The 19,920-nt window shown below is 43.6% G+C and overlaps 1 protein-coding gene across 11 annotated transcripts; it reads right to left on the bottom strand.

Annotated features, from left to right (window-relative positions):
• Positions 1 to 1,971: 1,971 nt before the first annotated feature.
• VEZF1 (vascular endothelial zinc finger 1) lies at positions 1,972 to 18,252 on the bottom strand. Of its 11 annotated transcripts, XM_065911150.1 has the most exons (9): positions 17,289 to 17,596; positions 15,701 to 15,795; positions 15,274 to 15,381; positions 14,502 to 14,722; positions 12,005 to 12,699; positions 11,173 to 11,236; positions 9,951 to 10,152; positions 8,632 to 8,778; positions 1,972 to 5,340 (listed from the first exon to the last, which is right to left on the bottom strand). In XM_065911150.1, the coding sequence occupies exons 4-9, from the start codon at positions 14,505 to 14,507 to the stop codon at positions 4,913 to 4,915; spliced, it is 1,542 nt and encodes a 513-aa protein (XP_065767222.1). In that variant the 5' UTR covers positions 14,508 to 14,722; positions 15,274 to 15,381; positions 15,701 to 15,795; positions 17,289 to 17,596; the 3' UTR covers positions 1,972 to 4,912. The 11 variants fall into 11 exon arrangements, with proteins under 11 accessions (XP_065767222.1, XP_065767224.1, XP_065767223.1 ...); XM_065911152.1 differs by lacking the exon at positions 15,274 to 15,381; XM_065911151.1 differs by lacking the exon at positions 15,701 to 15,795.
• Between the last annotated feature and the right edge of the window lie 1,668 nt (positions 18,253 to 19,920).

Here is a 19,920-nt window from a genome sequence, read left to right as displayed (position 1 = left end):
CCAGGCTCGTTGGAACCTGATCTCTGAGTGGATCTAAGCTGACTCTGTAAGAACTGTGGTGGCTTTGGTGGCCCCCAAGGTTGACCAACACTTAGCTTCCTGTCCCAGCCTCCGAGGCTGGCTCCCCTCTGCATGAGCAGTCTCTGGAACTGGCACGTCTGCTCCCAGCCTGGGACCTGGGCGCTGACTGCCAGACAGACCTGCTGCGCAGTCACTAGAAGGACATGTTCCTTCCATTCCCCTTCGTCTTCTCATCCTCTCCAGCAGCTGTGACAAGTCGCTCACTGGCAGAAGAGGATGGTGTCCTCAAATGTCTATCACTAGCCTACTAATTCTTACCCAGGCTCTTTACAGATGTACTGAGGGGGAAAAATGACATTCAGGTGAAAGGGCTGACACAGCCAAATGCAAGTGGACTTCACTTAGAAAATTCCATAAACAATGTAAACTTAGACACGCCACACAATTCTTCCTGCATGGTGGGCAGAAAGGATTCGCTCCAGGAAGTGACTTCAAGTTCTACTTTGTTCTCTTCAAAGAGGTATTTAAGGGTTGGGAAGGAGGTGGGATATCAAGTTAAAGATCATCGGGGATGAAGAAAACTCCTGAAGCTATGTTGCAACTCAGAGGTGATACAGAATCTGAAGTGTGAAAATCCATTCCCTTACCATGACAGGCAAGGTTTTGTAAAGGGACGAGTACTTGACCCTCATGGTCCAGGGCCAAGATATGGGTCAAGTGCCTGTCTTGGGAAGGTGAGAGCTGACGAGCCACCCCTTGGTGGGGTGGTCCAAGCAGAGTGCTCACCGCACGGATACCCGAAGCAGAGCCCTAAGCCTCCCTCCATTCTTTTCTCCGGAACTACATGGACCTTCAATCGCCTGAAAGTGAGCAGCCAAGAGAAGCTATAGTCCAGATCAGCGCACAAGCTCAGTCAGTGTTCAGCCCTGAACCGTTAACACACTGCGGTCTGGCTCCCTTTTTTACAGGACGGGAGGTGGGGGGGAAGGAGATTACCCAGTAATCTGCCAGGGTCAGATCAGCTCTGGGGAGATTTATAGGCCCAGATGGGGGGACAAATCACCTTCTTTCAGGCTACAGTATGCTTTAAGGAGGAAATGGGAAGAGTGCAGGGCTGAAGGCCACATTTTATTAGGACTGGAAGGGGAAAGTTCAATGGTAATTCATGAAAACATTGGACTGTCCTTTAGTCCAATGTTACTTGAGGATACTATAGGGAAAACTTCCTGAATCCAAGTCTCTTCAGAGAGGACCAAACTGCAGGGCTCCCTGAGAAGAGCAGAAACACCTGGACAGTAAGCACTGTTAACTAGCAACTCACTGAAATGACACTTCCCATTCCAAACAAAAGCAACATAAGAAATTCTTCCTCCAGCTGTTTTCACTGGGTCAATAGACTAAAATCAATTATCAGAGGAAGTTTGGAAAGCCTCAACTATACACAAAACAGATGTAGGCATCCAAAGCTTTTTATTAAATGGTGTCAGATGCATCTTGATTTGCTGTCTGGTGATACTATCACTTGGGAATGTAGCGTCTCTCTCTTAACAGCCTCCTTGGAGGCAGCCACCAGTTTTTCATCTTTGTTTTATGCCCTTTACTGCCTAACAGTGCCTGGCACATTGTTGGCACTCAGGAGACATCTGATGAACCTCGTGCAACACAAATGATTAGGCAACCCAACCTAAAACCCCTTTCAGGTAAAGCAGCTGGGTTTAGAGCATAAGATAAAAAAGTTTTAAAAACCATCTTCTCTGGGTTTACTTTAGGTGGGGAGTAGTTTTCCTGCAGCCAGCCTGGTGCAGTCCCACCCTCTCGGCCAAGGGTCACTACTCCTTCCCTCTCTCTGCCACCCAGTATCAAGATGTATACACCTGGAGAAGCAGCGCTGCAAAAATTTCTCTATCATGGAGAACTGGTGAAGCTTCTGAGGTATTAAGCAATCCATCATAACATTTGTGACTGGTTAACTTTAATTTGTCAAAATAAATCTGCAGTTTTTGCATGTTAGTAATACAGTGCTGGTATTGACAGGAAAAATCATCCATCTGCTTACATAGAAACCTTTGTTTAGGAGCACACCTTAGGAGGGAAATGGATACAATAAAAGGCAAAATGCAGGCCAAGAAGCGAGCCCTAGAGCATAACAGGCTGGATGTCAGATTTGAGGATTATCTAATACAACTCTTTAGCTGCCAATCTGATAAAGGGGACGCTCTTAACCAGGTTACAACCAGAAGAGAAAAACAAACTCTCTGCTTTTTTGTGAGCGATGGCCGTCGTGCCTTCAACACTTGGTTGAATCAGTTCATCAGCATTAAAACTCAATTCCAGTTCCAAGACAGGAGAATTTCACCACAACCTACTTTGGCCCCCCCGCCATTCCAGTGGCCCACTGCCACCTCCATCCTGCCAACTCTCTCCCTCCCAAAAGAAGACACGACGTGGCTTTATTATTGCAGACAAGCTTAAGTGAATAAAGGATGCATACAAAATAGCATTTTAACTGAAGTCATACAATGAAGTCTCACTCCTGTTTATTATACAATGAATTGATAAAGCAATCATTTCTAGTATATATCTTTTTTTTTTTTAAAGAACTAATACTTTCAGGGTTCTGACGACCACACTCTAGCCTGGGGGTAGGGTCCACATCTGCCCCTACTGAGGACTGCTTCTTGGACCATTGTGGAGGAAGCCGGGCTGTGTCCATGCTGGAGGACTGGATTGCCTGCTCAGTCAGAGAGAGACGACACGGCCCATTAAGCAGAGCCAGAACCCCGTTCTGGGGCTGCGTGCCAGGAAACATGGGCTTCCTCCAAATGTAGCCACTATCTGCCAATCCAGGCCTCAGCAGGGCCATGCGTGGGCCTTCCCTACACAAGTCCTTCCAGTAGTCCACACATAATGCTCTACATATTAAAAACAAACCATCTCGGTACTGTGGATAGGAACAGTTGTAACAAAGTCATAGCTACATATTTTTCTCTACATTTTGTTTATTGAGACAAACTAATTAAAAGGCACAAACATAGGGCATGTTTACATGGACATTATAACAAACATATACATTAAAAGTGTAGGAATGTGTTGCCTTCCTGCTAAACAGAAAGTTCCTAAGCTTTTATATATACAAAAGTTGTACAATTTAATGTCCTAAAGTACAAAAGATCATTTATAAAATTATTTTACACTAAGTACTATTTATTTTATTTTTTACTACGTAGTTCAACCCCCTCGAACTGTTTTGTATAATGACACACAGATACCTGTCCCTGATGTAGGAAGTCTGCCTCAGACGCAAGGTATTTTCATGCCTGAACTGACAGTGGGGCATAAATGGAAGTCATCCAGTTTGATAGTCAGTCCTGCAAGCATTTTGCAAGATTAACACAACTAATGTCCATTTCTCTTAACTGCAAGATTAAAAAAGGAAAAAAACCAAAAACATATTGCAACTTAAAAAAAAAAAAAATCACAGCGTCTTGGTTTCAGTAACTTAGAAAAAAAAACACAATGCTTTAAAAACATTAATGTCTGGCATGATGGTGGAGAGTATCTGTTTCCCTAGCTTTTGGTTTCTACTTTATGTACAGAGATAAAAACATCCTGCTAAGAAATAAAAAGCACATGTCTTAACGTGCACAATCATTGCTGGGTTTCTGTAGGGAGTGCAGACAGCTGTCTCCCTGAAAACCTCACAAAGCTGATACAAGTGTTTTCTCAAAGAAAAAAAAAAAAAGTGATGTCTGTATTTACAAAGCTGAACAAATCTGCACAATACTTGATTAAGAAACGGAAGGAGGAAAAAAAAAGACTCTGCTTGTTCTGAAGGGGCATACTACCTAGTTAGTGGTTAGAATAAAAACTGTATACAATTTAATATAAGACATAAACTCTAGTGAGCAACTAACACATCTTTCCCTGTTGAAACATCAACAGGCTCTGATTGGGAGAGAGAGGGGCATATCACATCCCAGTGCCTCCAGCGTCTTCCAATTTAAAGCAAGTACATTTTAACTGTCCCGAAGTACTCTGTGACCCCTGAACAGGAGTCCCGCTGGCCTCTGTTTGTTAGGAGTCTGCTTGTCCGCACACCTGACTTCTCCTCTGCCAGTTGCGGCCTTTTCTTACCAAAACACAATGTGTATATTTTGTTTTTGTTTTGTTTTTTAAATTTTTAAAAAAAGTCAACTACAATGCTGTATTTCATCAGGATTAGTATGCTGAGCAATATTTACATCTCCAAATATCAGGTCACAATCCCTATTATATGTTGAAGTTAGAATGATAAATTATCATATGCTTTGCATATCAGAGCTGGTATCACCTTTCCCATAGGGAATGCTGCCTGAAATTAACATATTCCCAAAGGTAAAATGCATATTCTCTGAAATGCATTTTATTATGACAATGCATGTATTTACTCATAAAAACAAACACAGACAATACACTAGCTCACAATCCGTGGATTTAGAACTTCAGGTTAAAATCAGCCATCCACCTTGTTCATATGGGGAGAAGAGCTCTGCTAGTGTTTAGCATAAGATGATTTCTTGGGATTAGAAACAGTAATGCTGTTTTATTTTGAAATGGATTTTGCTTTTTTATGACTGGTTTTAATTCTGATGTTTCATCTTGCCAACTACTATCCTGTTTAAGCAATGCTGTCAGCTAAAAGGAATTTCTGATTAAACTAAAGTGGTCCAATGATAAGTGACGTACATACCCTACTGTGAACAATCCCAGCCAAATTGGAGGAAAATGCTACTACACTATTATTAACTAATAGAATCTCCCAATCTCATGGTTTACTTTTTGCTTTAATAAACTAAAAGTAAGTTGCTGGTAAATATTTACTTTATCCCATATTCTGATTTTATAACACTGTTTACCAAGGTGGTGATGTAGGCAAAGCTTGGGGTAAGAAAGGCATGCTCTCTACAGGTCTCATTGCTATATTGAGAGGGGCAGCTAACGTCATAGGTGTGGGCAGGTTCATTGGAGACGTGATCGTGACAGGGTGTGCTATATTCACCGGGGCAGTGACGGGGGTGGGCAGGTTGACAGGGGTAGTGAGTGTTAAAGGAGAGGTCATGGATAATGGACTGGTTATAGTCACAGGATGCCCTATGTTCATTGGGCTGGTTATGTTAACTGCACTTGAAACATTTACTGGACTTCTCATGCTCATTGCAGCTGCCACTGTGACTGGGTTTGACATAGTCCCAGATGACACAGAGGACGTTATATTGAATGGAGTAGTGAGAGTCACAGGTGTCGTAGCAGCCGTGGAGGTTTGGCACAGGTTAGCAGCTTCTAAAATAAGAAGACAAAAGGGCCTTTAGACTCTAAAAACAGTGAACACAATTGAGTTTCTGAATCAACTTCTTTTAATTAAAAAGGACAAACATTTAATAAGTTAAATTACAGTTTTCTACCCCATGGTCAACTGAAAGGGAGGCTCCTTCTGAGCACAAAATTGGGGGCCAGGAATCCTGGTGTGAGAGCAGTTCTCTTTTCTGACACTGGGCCTTCCACAAGGACTGAGGAAACTGGCTTAGACTTGGTGCTTTTGGTTTCAAGCTTAGATTTACTTACCTACCTCACAATGATGCTAGAAGATCAGGTAATTTCTGCAAGGCACTCTGCGGGGCAGATATATCAAGTAGGGCTAAGTATTATCACTACGCTTCATGTGGCTCCTCAGAGTTCTACAGACATTCCAGGGAAGAGCCAAGCACCCACAGGCCAGGCTAGAAGAGCTTGCTTACACAGAGCTGGGCTGATGGTTACACAACAGATAATCAGAAAAATCTTCTTGTAAGGCACACTGTAACTAGCAGAGAGACGTGTGTTCTTGATGCTATGTACTCTAAAGCTTTCTCAGAGGTGAAGCCACATTCTGTTAAGGTTTTAAAAATCCATTAAATAGGGATAGAAAAGCAAGCTATTTTAATAATCATCTGTTTATTTCAGTCTTAGACAAATCATTTTAAATAATCCTGTTGTTTCTGCTTACGTTTATTAATGATGTTAAGAAAGAACAAGCATCCCTCAGTAGGCTTATGTTCTCCTCCCCTCTCATTTTTTCTGAAACTGACATAATCACCTACTTTACCCCTAGTGTCATTTAACTGTACATATGACAAAACCACCAACCATACCAAAGGGGACTAGTGAGGCAAGCAGACCTTGCAATGAGTTGGGGTATCATGGTCCTTGTTATCAGCAAAGCCTGAGGACTTCTTAAGAAAAACTTTCCTCTGAGGTGACACCCCCCCATTCTACCCCTCAACCAAAATTCAGCATCATCTGCTGGTGTGTCAGAAAAGAGCAGTAAGAAGACGGATGGGGTGCTGTGACTCAGTTGTCAAAATGGAGAAATGCATTTGAGACTAAAGATAGAGGTCTGCCTGCATGCCACATGTGGTCAAATCATCTCAGGTGGCCCTCTGAGTCAAAGAGCAGCACTTCCTTGATGAGCATGATGTAACCTTGGCACTGCTCCATACTCCTTATCAGGGATTCCCAAAACTGGCTGATGATCAAAATCATTTATCTAGGGAGCACTTATTTGCAGGGGGGGGGGGGGATTGCTCCCCAAGAAGTTCAATCTTGAGATTTAGACGGAACCTGGGAAATCTGTACATCTAAGAAGCTCCTGAAATGATGATCTGATTGTCATCCACCTCTGGAAACTTAATTACCTTGTTTAAACCCAATATTTAAAAGTGACGTGCTGATTCAAGTTCAGATTTTCAGATCAGGAGTCTCTTCTCCCCAAAATGTGACATTTACTAACATGAACACAGAAGTTTCTAACATCAGTTAGAAACATGAGTTTCTAACATCTAACATCAGTGAATCTCCAAAGAGATTCACATTACAAGTGGGACTATAATAGCATTTTGTTTCATGGAGATCAGAAGATGAGCTAAACAATTGAGTCTTATTGTGCAAGCACACTGAAATACAATACCAAACAGAAGAGTGCAGGAAAAAAAGAAAGAATGAGGGAGAAAACCAACTCATTTTTGAGGTGATGGTAGCACTGCTAAAAACATTCTCCTCCTATTGTAACCCAGTGAATTTTCGCTCCCCTATCCACCATCTCCCTACCTCCCCTATCATGTTTTCTTTTTAATCTAACCCTGTCCTTTTCTGTAACTTAACCACTCTTACTTCTTCTCTGAGTAAAATCTCCTTCATAATATGCTTTCAACCCACTATACAATTATCATGGCATATACACATATATACATTTTTCTCCCCTATCCGCCATTCTCCACTCCTTCTATCACAAAACATTTTATCAAAATGACAATATTCATTTGGAAGATAGGAGTAACCAGCACCAAGTGGAAAGCCTCCCTGAACTGCTCCCTTCTTTTCCTCCAATGCCAGTGCGTGCATGCTAAGTTGCTTCAGTCGTGTCCGACTCTTTACGACTCTATGAACTGTAGCCTGCCAGGCTCCTCTGTCCATGGGATTCTCCAGGCAAGAATGTCCTCCTCAGGGGATGTTCCTGACCCAGGGATTGAACCTGTGTCTCCTACATTACAGGCAGATTCTTTACCGCTGAGCCACCAGGGAAGCCCTCCAATGCCAGCTGATGCATGAAAAAGAATGCTATTCCTTTTATCTTTATCCAAGTACAGGCTGCTCAGAAGGGATCTGAGAGGAAGGGAATAGCTTCACTACATGAAAGCAGAGGATGGAAGAAACTACACAGCAAAGGAATTACAGCAGAGCCTACATGCAGGGGATTCCTCAAGAATTTAAAATAAGACATGACAAGGGAGAGGGAGGAAAAAAAGAATTTAGGAATCTGTCCAGTGGCTAATGATACTCTGACAAAATGATTTAACTGAAATGGCTGCACAACCAAAGCTACAGCTACTAAGTTAAAAAGCTGTGTTGAAAACTGATACTCCAACTGCTTCTTTACAAGATACATAGAGAGAAAAGCAAACCATTCTCAAAATTTCAGTGACAATTACAGTCAAGTCACTATCAAATGAAGTACATACATGTTAAGCTAATGCCAGCCCTAGTGACAGAATGAAAGAGGTTAAGGGTGAGACTGAGAAAAAAGACGTTGGCATTACAGAGTCTGAAATATGTAAAAAAACAAAACAAAAACAAAAAAACACACAATTCAGAAACAATCCTAAAGAGCAGAAAATAGCACAGTTGTAAGAAAATGAACTTATGTACACAGAAGGATAGTTCATCTACCTCTAAGAGTGGGAATATTTTAGAAAGAAAAAAAAGGAGCCTTTAATGCATAGAGGCTGACATAAAAAGGAACTCTGAGCGTACATAGCAAAGTACCAAATGTGGCTCCAAATTTGTAATGAAAAGTCAATCAAAAGAAAGAACATGATAAGAAGTACTGAGAATTTTTATTTCCTAGGAAAAAGAAAACTATCCGGAAGCTTTGTTGCTAATAACTCAACCAGATACTTCCCAGCACAGAGTATCTTCATAAAGTGTTTCCATAAAACAGGAATCTCTGAGCTGTGGCTATTTTCCTTTGCCACTTGGCATACACCAGATGCAAACACTTTTCTAGCCACGCTGTGGGCACTGGACACCTCATCTTACCTTTCTTTCTTGCTTTGACAGCTTCTTCCCACAGTCTCAACGTCTCTACCTGCTTCCCTGGCCAGCTTGTCACATGCTGCTGCTGCTGCTGCTGCTGCTGCTGCTGCTGCTGCTTCTGGTTGCTGGTCTCTTCACTCATGCATGCTACTCCAAAGACAAACCAGAAACACCAAATTTACCCTGAAAAAGTGTGGGCTACTTTTCCAAAATTCAAAACTTAAGATACCTTGACTCCTCACACCTCTATGATCTTTAACATCTGACCCAATAATTTTTTTACTCTAGTACATCTTTTGTGCTGGTATGTCTCTATTGGTCAAAATAGATTAAAAAAAAAAAAAAAATCCAGAAAGCTAGGGAAAATCAACATAAAAGAATTCTTTGCTACATTAAAAAGCAAGTATCTTTCAGAATTGAACTTGGGTAATATTAGCATGGAATAATTGAGGCTCATCAAAATATCTAATATACTTAAGTTATTTGATCACAATGATGTACAATAAAAGTAAATTTCTGTAAAATTAACAAAGTTTGATATGCTAGATAACAAACTCAACATACTTACAAAGAAGCAAAAACAAATGACATTAAAACACATTAACATTCTTTCCCATTCACGTTTGGCCAGCTATTTTGAGAATCTGATGTTTCTGCCACATAAAGCACATATATAACAGAATACAGAATTAGGAAAACACTTTCTTCTGGTGGTTAGGGAGATCTTAAAAGAAAAAGCCTCTAAATGCAAGTACTGAATTTTATCCACAGGTCCGTGGAATAGTCTATCTTTGGCTCTGAATTTAAGGTAAGCAAAGCATTTAAACATTCCAATGGATATGATAGCCCTTTTTTGTATAGATTTGGGTTTGGAAAGTAAAATTATTTAACACTGCTTTTATCTTTAGGTTACTGAGGACATGTTATTAATGCCATCAGGAGTCAGGAGGCACTTCTACCACAATTCTCACACACTAAAGCTTTCTATTCCAACGCCGAAAGAAGGGAAAACAGCTGCAGGGAAACTGTGCTCCTCTAACATGGGCATTATTAGTAGACGGTGCGGGAGTAAAGGCAAAATCAGTGGAGCGTTCATCAGTGTTGTCTGTATACGTGCATGTTAAGTGTATTTCCAACACTAACATACACTCTCCGCTGATGTGTGCTTGCATACTTTAGAAACAGAAGGAAACAAGTAAGATGAATATTAATACCGTCCTGAGAACACAAGTGAAAATATCTTCAATATATCATTAAAAAAAAAAAATCTACACTCCATCAACCTGAACCACCACGAGAACGCGAGCTGGGGCGCCGCTCACTTTTGCTGATGCCCTGCTTGCACGTGTTGCAGTTAATGCTCTGGCTCTGCCCGTGTGTCTTTAGGTGGCTGGTGATGTACGCTGCGCTCAGGAGCTTCCCGCAGATGTTACACGACACCTTGCCTTCGTGGCGCACCATGTGTGTCCGCAGTCTGTCTTTGGTGGCAAAGGCAGCAGTGCATGTCTGCATGAGGGAGGAAAACTTTTTTTAAATATAGACTATCCTGTTCTACTCATTTTAAAGTACGTTATATTCTAAGGTATTACCCTACCCAAGTAAGCAAGCAGACTGAATTAGTTGGATTTTAATTGCATGTCTTACCTAAAACTGTACTCATAACAAAACACCTGGTCAATTTTGGACTCTTACATTTCGACGGAAAGAAAAAAATATCAAACAAGTAGTGAAAAGATGTGAGCTGTAGAGTCAGTCAACCTTGGATTTAAATCCAGCTTCCTAATTCACTAAACAGTGTTAATACTCAGCAAGCTAGCTAACCTATCTGAATTTATTTCATCTGTAAAATGAAGGTAATACCTACCTCACAAAATTACTGGTGGATTAAGAGCCTGGCCCATGGCCTCATAGCAGGTACTCACTCAAAGACACTAGTCTCCTTCCTCCAACTGGATTTTTCTTAGAATTCAATCATTTACTTAATAAAATCAGTTATTAACAAATTTAACTAAAAGGAGCACAAAAAGACTTTCTGCATAAAAAACAGAATTACTGACACCTAACAGTCATTTCATTAAGATTCTTAAACTTTTCATTACCACAATTTATGTCATTAAAAATGCTCCAATGTGGCAAGAGCAGACAAAAATCCAGTAAGTGGTTACATTTGGGAAAACATCCCTATTTTCTTCTATTAGAGTTAAAACAACCTCAACCATCAGCCCAGAAATTAAAGCCCTTCATTCATTTCAAATATAGTGACCTTTGCAAGACAATACATATTTTTTTTTTTATTACTAAACACTGCTGCCCAAGGAAAAGGAAATGTAGCTTAACAAAAACAACATTTATTTACATTTTTAAATGATCACGCCTCCCAGAAATAGAAGCTGTCATTTATGTTTTATAAAACTAGAATTCAAGAGGACCACATTTACTCAAGTCAGTGATTTTAAGACTATTCAAGAATGGTGAGATTGGCTCAGACCTTCTGGATAATGTGCATTAAGTGCTACACTAAGGATAAGTCATTTTAACTCTTACTTGGCATTTGAAGGGTCTTTCTGTTGAATGGACATGTTTTACGTGACAGCTTAAGTGGTCAGGCCTGTGAAAGAGAGAGTTTCAACAGAAGATGTAATGGAACACACATAGAGAAATGCTACTTACTGTGATGTTTACATGCTTGGCAGATATGGGTGGGGGGCATTTTTAAAGAAAGCTAGCAGAATTACCAACTCCCCCACCCCCCAGTGCAAGCCTCCTTACCTCTCTTACCATAAACAAAAGTCTTAGTCCTTTATTTGTTAATTTTCTCTTCTAGTCAACATCAAATCATACTAGGTCTTGACTCTTTACAGCTACAGAATACCCAAAATTTACTATCACTTGCCAGAGACAACTGCTATTAATATTAACTTTAAAAAGCCTTTACAAATGAAAATTAGTGAAATGTTAGTAACCAGAGAGAAATGGAAAAACACGCTCTCTTAAAAGTTTTAAGAGTATCCAAGGTCATCCCAACTTCCAGGATATGTTTCCTTGATTTGTGCAGTTAACCTCAAGACCAGTCATCCAACTGAACTGAAAAGTACTGGTTTTATAGTGATAAGAAGTGTTGCTGTGCCGAATAAAGGCCTGAATCCACCAAGGCACTTCTTAAATGAAATAATTAGTTAATTCCTATGTCACACTTGTCAACCACACCAAACTGGAATTAGCCCTGGAGGTATAATACTTTATCTGTCACCAATCTCGTCTCATAAGGCAGGCCTGCATATATCTAATCTCACATAAACATTCTAGATCTAGAGATTGTACTGATACCATGATAAGGAAAAAAAAAAAAAAAAAGAAACAAAGCAAAATGCACTACCTCGAGAAGCCTTTCCCACAAACACTGCAAGTATAGGGTTTGGTGATGCCTCCTTCGTGAGACCTCACGTGGTAAGTCATGCGGTCCTTCCTCTTGAAGCGCTGATTGCAAATAGGACACTCGAAGGGCTTTTCGTCCGAATGGGAGAGCTTGTGCCGGTTGAGGTGGTACACATCTCGGAAGGCCTTCCCACACATCTCACACGCGTGGTTCTTCTTGACAGGCTTACTGGGTTTCTTGACAGACTGGGTCACGGGCATAGCGGTGCTGCTGGCACTGCTGCTGGGGTTGGTGCCCGAGGAAGATGTAGTGACTGTGGACAAGATGCCTGCAATGGTGGAGACCAGCGAAGTTCGGCTGCTGTCCCCAGCGATGGTGGAGATGAGGGGAACCACCGTGGTGGGGGTTTTCTTTGGCCGGGACACCAGCTTGATGCCTGTGTGGCAGGACTCGTGCCGCCTCAGGTGATAGCTGTCCCTGAAAGCTTTACTGCAGTAAGTGCACACAAAGGAAGTTTTGGGCTTTTCTTTCTTAATCCCAATGGCATCCTTTAATGTTTCTGGAGCAGCCTGAGGTTTCTGAGTTATCGGTATTGGAAGCAATGGTTTCTGATCAGGGGGCTCCACAGCAGAGCTCAGAAGGGGCAGCAAGCTGTTCTGTGCTGCCTGCTGCTGATGATGGGAGGCTTCATGGGCCTAGAATCAAACATTCACACTTCAGAAACTTGACCTCTCACAACCACCCTCAAAATACAACATGCTTCAGACAACAGAGACCAGAAGAAACAATCAATGAGCCTGTAAGCTACTCTCTGCAGCAGAGATCCAGCAACTACCTAGCTACTCTCAGAGCTCCCATTACAAAGCACTTAAAATCACTGCACAGACACAAAACTTTTGCAAATAAATTGCTGACAGTGATCTTGCTTTCAAACAGCTGACTAAACTACACACCACCCTGGTTCATAAGGGACATACCAGCTGACGAAATCAGTTTGTGTTAGTCTGTCAGTGCTGAAACCAAGTTTAAATAACTTGTCAAAAAAATTACACTTTAGACTTAAGAGTTTAACAGTACCTTACTGCAGTAATGCACAAGCCACGCACTCACACACATATACACACAGACATATTATCATCTACTTGCTTATTTTACCTAGGAAAAGACAGGCACTAGTTCTGGGAATACGTATGCTAGTTGTTAAGTTTACTTTCAAAGTTTTCACTTAATTTTACTAAAAGATTTGGCTGAAATGAAACCTGGAAGGTATCTGTGAAGGCAGCACCCAGCAGACACCTGTCAGTTGATTTTTAGTTCATTTCATCTCATCCTTTAGCAACACTAGTTCAAACCCTAAACTCAAACTAGTAAGAGAAAACGAGATATAAATAATTTAAATTCCTTTCATTTTCACCTACTTCTAGAGGTTCTAAGTCCTGTTAAAAGTATTGGGCATTTGCTGTTATAAAGTGCTTTCCACTCCTCCAAAACTGGGGGCTGGACACTGTTTGGAAATTTTCTTTAGCTGCACTGAAACCAACATTTCGTTGTGGATCAGGTTCTTGGTATTTATGAGTAATTACTCTCTTGGATTTGATTCTTCCGAAATTGTCCATACCTCCATACCGATAAACATTTAGGAAATGATGGGGAAAAAATTCCTGAAATAGTTCTTCCTAATATGTTGTACTTGATCAACATGAATTTTGAAACTCTTGACAGTAACCCTGAGCCCCTGTGCTTGAGTTTTGTAATCCTAAAAGGATATATGCACTCAGAGGTAAGAGTTCCAAATATTTAAAGCATACAACATCTTTGGAAGGGTCCATCCCATCAGCTTAGAGACTCTAGACACCTATTTACCCTTCATACTCTATAATCCCAGGTCCTACAGTTCACTCCATTAAGGAGGAAAAACCATGGAGACAGACAAGACACACTCACTCATTCACACACACACACACACGCACACACAGCTCTTCTGATGAATAAGAACATCTACCATACACAGCCCCATGTTTACTTGATAGCAGCACAATAGTTAACTAAGCCTAGAACCAGACTCCCCTGAATCATCAGGAGATGTTACTGAGTTACCATTTTCAATCTAGTCATTTTGACTGAATCTTCCTTTTGGGCTTACTTATGAGCTCTCTTTCGAGACTTAGTGCTCATACTGAATTACAGTCCACGTTTCATTTAATTTAGGGAGCTCCTACCATTGTCAGGATCTGCCCAAGTGACCTCAGTAGACACTTTTATAGAATTTGGACTCTAATCTTACCCCATCTCCAACCTGGCTGTAGGATACCCAAGCTTCCATATAATATATAAAAGGTTAATAGCTGAAGATAGCTCAAGATATACAGTTTCAAAGGCTATCAGATCAGATAATAGGAAACGCACATCTTCTGGACAAAGTTCAGACTTATAGTGTTTAGAGGCATTTTTCAATTCTAAACAACCATTAGTTCGATGGAGTACTAAAAGCACTTACTGCCATTTTACCAATTCAGATGTCTGTGGCAACATAAAGTATTTTTACAGCATTGCTGAAGCTCACTCTCACACGAGGGTCACACCAGGTCCCTGCTTCTCGGGTGAAATGCTGTAGAATGCCTTGACCACTACAGGAATCACTCTCTGAGGATTCCTAGGATCCCCACACTTCTACATGAAGCCTTCTAAGAGGGGAACTGGGTTTCCCCAACTTGTTCTCTGGGGGAGAGACAGAGTAAAATAACAACCATGGCCTGCCTTCAGTTAGGTGATTTTTTCAAATATATAACTTCTGGGTAGACTTTTATTTGACTAGCATCATCAAACCAAAATTTATCTCCCATCTCTTTCAATAGCAAGGCTTTTCTTTTCTTTCTTAAAACCCTGCCCAAGCTTTTTTCTGGGGCTGGCAAAACAGAAATGTTACTTCATCACCCAGGGTGGTAGGATATGGCACCATGAAATCTCCAGTGCCAGAGGGTAAAAGATTTTGCACTCAAGAAATTAGCATCAGTGAGTCACATCTTGAATGTCCTGTTAGAGAAGAATCATCCATCAAACATTTTAACAGCTATGGCTTTCACTTTCCACCAGATTATTTGGAAAGCAAGCAGGTATTAAAATTGTTTTAAAATATAAATTCAATAGGATGCTCCAGGAAACAACAAGAGAGCTCGACTCTCCATTTCCCCAGTGAAAATTACTTAAAACTGGAACTGAGTAAGTCTATTCATACCTTTCCAGAGAAAAGACTGAAATATTCTCTTTACCCATTCAACTGTCCTCGGCTCTAAATTATCACTGCACACATTGCCAAGCCCAGGATCAAATATTAGCTTTCACACTTCTCCATCAGGTGGAAAAAAAGATTTTAATAGCTGAAAAAAATTAAATAATATAAAATCTAATTAAAAAGTTGATCAATAAATGCTTGGCATTTGCTTTCCCCAGGAAAAGAATAATAAAAGTATTACAAAAGATTTTTCAACAGTTTTCCAAAAATCAGTTAGGGGGTTTTCTTTTACATAAAGAACTCTCAATTTTTTCCAATCTCCATTAAGGGAGAGCGCGTTTAATACGGTAAATCTAAATCATTGCTCATGTGAAAAATCACTTCAGTGGCCCATTAATCCCATATTTTAAAATGACCATTTGAAAGCTTTTTCTCAAGAGGGCATTTGCCACCTTCACACCAACCTGGATGCAAGCTGGTTATATATCATTTCTTTTCCAATGCATTTTTAAGTTGGCTTATCTCATTATCAATCTCATCAAAGCACGTTAAAACAATACTAGATCAGAATGAGAAAAAGGCCAAGTTAGTGAATTCCATAATTTTGAGTATGCTCAATTTTAAGAAGCCTGAATATAATGCAATTATTTAAAAAGCAAATTACATTCGAAAGAATATATCTTCAAACAATAAACCATCTCTACACAATAGGCAACGTTTAGAATTATCCAGTTCCCTATATTAACTCCACTGGGATGGGTCCAGGGGCTGGAAGGATTATTTTTGAAAATTCTGCATCCGTTCTTGGTTAGTCACAAAAGGTTTCAAGCACCCAAGCTACTGGTTTGGGATTTCGCGAAGTTATTCAAAGAAGGAAAATAACTCAAAGAGGCGGGAAGAACGCACTTAAAGTGACGAGCTTCCTAGCCTCCAGTTCCGAAGTTTCCCCGTGAGCTCATTACTACTGCCCACCAAGTGCTTCGTTTGCAAACAGAAACGGAGCAGGAAAAAAAAGAAAAAGTTCTCGGTCTTCTAAACAGGGGTCCCCACCTCAAGTGAGCCGACAAGAGGACTGCCAACATATCGGCCACAGTCAACCTTCAAGTTTTTTGCAAAAAATAAAGACCAACACCCCACGAATGATTCATCTGGGGGCTTTGTAAGCGGACTTTGTTTGCTCTCTCCACTTGCCGTCTCCCCTACTTGGCTGGAGGAGACGCTCGAGGTGGGACGAGAGAGAAGCGCGCCCCGGGAGAAGGTGGGGCCTCCGAATCCTGGCCCCCCCCGCACCCCCCTCCCCGGCCGGGGGATTCCCCGGGCTGAATGGGACGGCGGGAGAGCTGGACAGAGGGAGCGGGTGTCAGCTGCCAAGGCTCGGCAGAGGCTTGCGAGAGAAAACACGTAAAGCCAGTGAAAAAGTTTGGGGAGGGGACACACAGTCACAGCACCCCCAACTGGGTAAACACGAGGGGGGCGGCGGGGAAGGGGGAGTGGCGGGGAGCCCAGGGATACCCGCTATTCGCGGGGACGGGGCGGGGGGGGGGGGTGTCAGAAAGTCAACACACGCACAAAAAGAGAGGCAGAAAGAACGGAAAGCGAGCGAAAGACAGACCAAGTGGGGGGGTACTGAGTGGGACCCGGGGACCCCCTCACCCCACGGCGTGGGCCCCGGCCCGGCGCGCCGCGGCCAAGCGGACCGCGCTCTCCAGCGGCCCGGCGCCCTCCTTTCTCCGGGCCGCGGGCGGTGACAGCGGCCGGCCTCCTCCCTTCCCCTCCGGGGCGGGAGCGAAGGGTGTGTGCGTGTGTGTGTGCTGGGGGGGCCCGGGGGTCACCCCGAGGCCTGCTTTCTCCCCCGCGCCCCGCGAGGCCGCCTCCTTTCCCCTCAGCAGCCCCGCTCCGCCGGGGCGGGCGGGCGGAAAAACAAAGGGGGATTAAGGCCGGGCCGGAGAGCGGGGCCGGGAGGGAGGGAGGAGGAGCGCCCGCCCGCCCGCCCGCCAGCCCCGGGCCCGGCCCCCCTGTCCCCCCCGTGCCCCCCCGGGGGGGCCCCAGTACCTGGAACAGGAACGCGGTCCAGTTGGCCTCCATGGCTGCGGCGGCCGACCCCCCTCCTCCCCACTCCCCCCGCTCGGGGCGCCTCCTCAGCCGGAGGAGGCGACAACAAAGCGGCGGCGGCGGCGGCGGCGGCAGCGGCAGCGGCGGCTCCTCAACATGGCAGCGCCGAGCGCGGCCACTTCCGGTAACCTCCGGGACGCACCACCGCCGCGGCGAGCGCGGGCGGGGGGGGAGCCCCGAGCCGGCCGCCGCCGCCCCCGGCGGCCCCGACCCCTCCCGCGCGGCCCCGCGGCCGGCTCTCGGCCTCGGAGCTCAGCCAGTGCCCGCCGGCGGTGGGGTCGGGGCCCCCGCGGCGGGGCCGGGGTGGGGCCGGGGGCGGGGATGGGGCGCGGCGTCCCCCCCCGCGGGGGTGTGTGGTGCTGCGGTCCGCGGCCCAGGCAGCCGGAGCAGGGGGAGCCCGGGAGAGAACATGGAGGACGCCAGGGTCTGGCGCGGCCTCGCTGGGCACGGCCGTGCCGGCGGCGGCGACTCGGGCCCGGCGCCCGGCAGCAACGCGTCCCCGGCAGGCCCTCGGCGGAAGGCGCGGACTGCGGCGGTCCCGGGGCTCTCCGGTCCCCTTTGCGCATCACGGCCCCTACCTCCAAGCTGGAGGAAGCCCCTTCGACTTGGAGTGTCTCTCCAGGCTGGTATTTCATCCCAGCGAAAGCTCCGCACTCTTGGCGCGACACGCATCTCTGAGTGGCCTTCCAGCTCAAGCAGGGAATCCCACTGGGGTGCAGCCTCACATCCTCCCTGTGCAGAAGGAAACACTTCCCACGCGCAGAGGTGTCATTACTGGGTTATTCTTGGGTGAAGGGCTGAGCTTTCCTATCCTCCTCCTAACTTCAGATACGATGTGAAATTCTACTTAACACCCCCCTCTCCCGCCGCCCAAAAATATTTTTTAAAGAGAAAGTATAGACAAGATATTGTTTTAGTTCTTTAGTACAGTCTGCTTCTTCACACCCCCCGACCCCCCGCCCCAAACAAAAATCGAACTTCTGGTTGGACAGCGTCAGATGTCACTGAGGTGACCCCAGCCTCTGTTTGCAGTTCCAAGCCTTCCGTGTAGGCGTCACTGCTACTGGAGCTTTGTATGATGATGCCCTGAACGTATTCTATCCATTCCTCACATAGAGGTAGCTACTGGGAATAGCAGAGACAGGCTATTATTAAACAATTGCCTCCAGTCCTGTAGGTCTCCTGTGGCGGGAAATGAGGGGGCAGGCTGTCAGTTTTTTTATAAATTCTGGTTTAAAAAAAAAAAATCCTCAGGTAGTCACATTATTTCAAGACTTCAACATCTTTCATAATTGACTCTCTCTTATCTTAGCCCATCCATTTATTCCTCTTCAGTCATATTCTAATCAAGGTCACCATCTCCAGTTTCCCCCGTACATACACAGTAAAAATAAAACGGTTGTGGAATTTGATTGGTAAAAGAAACTGAAGAGGCACAGTAATCTGACAGTCTGTGTTTCTTTTCCATCCACTACACATGCATAGCCGCTGCCCACTCTCCTCCTCAGTCACCAGAATGAAGGGGCTGGCCAACGTCGTCTGACTCCCTACTGGAAGTCTTGGGGACCAATGAGAAGTTCTGTAGTTTCAATCAGTGGCAGAAGCAGGTAACACATCAGGGAACCAGTCAGCCTAGGACAGGAGGGGACAGAAAATGATGAATAGTTTCTGATTACACTCCTCAGCTAAACTGCTACAGTGGCCCTTCATGTCTGCTAAAAAATGTCCATTAGTCTCTTTTGCAAAGAGAAATAAATGGTTCAGGAAGTCTAAGCTTATATATACATATAAGATAAGGAAAGAACCAAGATGTAAACCTAAGAAATTAACTAGGTAAACTAAAATCTTTTGGCTCTGACCTGAGACACTGCACATTCTTTTGTTTTCATTCAGGGAATGCAGGTCTCTGCTTCTTTCCTACTTTAACACATTGACTTCAAGGTCTCTGTAATACATCTCTCCTCAGTGTTTCTCCTCCCCTGTACAGCCTCTCTTACTTTGCTGCCTTTCAAACTGTGGTGAAAATGAAGCTTCAGGATTCTAAGACTAGCACTTGATGAAGACCATTTTTCTAATGACAATGTTGCTGGACTCTCTTGAACTTCTTTCCCCAGAATCTAGAAAACCCTTTTTAGCAGTCCTTCTCAAAAACCTCTGGAGACAGGGTTCCCCACTACTACAAAGTAGACGTCAAGTAAAACCGACTAGTTCTCATTACTGAAGAGCGGGATTCAGAAGTATCACTTTTCTTGAGGTAAATGGCTCATTTTTCTATCCATGAGATGAAACCAGAATTCCTAATTGCTCCGATTTTTCTTTCCCCTTAAAAAGAAAAATGAACAACCTTTTAAATTCAGATGAAATGTTAAATCTTAGGCTATTTTCCAAAGAAACCATCCAAAAGTTTGGAACGAGAACTCAAAAACAATCAGCTCCAACTGTTTTGAGGAATATAATGAAATTAGGATGATCAAATATTCCATCCTTAGGACAGACAGAATTTTTAACTACAAACAAAATGAACCCCTCTCCTCAAGTCTGCTTCCACAGACCATTGGGGCCCAATCAAAAC

This window comes from Muntiacus reevesi, chromosome 18 (assembly GCF_963930625.1).
Source record: "Muntiacus reevesi chromosome 18, mMunRee1.1, whole genome shotgun sequence".
NCBI classification, from domain to species: domain Eukaryota; kingdom Metazoa; phylum Chordata; class Mammalia; order Artiodactyla; family Cervidae; genus Muntiacus; species Muntiacus reevesi.
This window is presented reverse-complemented; position numbering and strand designations above follow the sequence as displayed.

What these genes read in the sequence shown, in the direction of transcription:
- VEZF1 (XM_065911143.1), bottom strand. Translation starts at nt 17,983, where the DNA reads ATGAAATACCAGCCTGGAGAGACACTCCAAGTCGAAGGGGCTTCCTCC. An exon ending in CAAGCAGGGCATCAGCAAAA is followed by an intron (nt 8,779 to 9,950) that starts GTGAGCGGCGCC and finishes TTGTCTTTGGAG; the next exon opens with TAGCATGCATGAGTGAAGAG. An exon ending in TGTCAAAGCAAGAAAGAAAG is followed by an intron (nt 5,341 to 8,631) that starts GTAAGATGAGGT and finishes TTCTTATTTTAG; the next exon opens with AAGCTGCTAACCTGTGCCAA.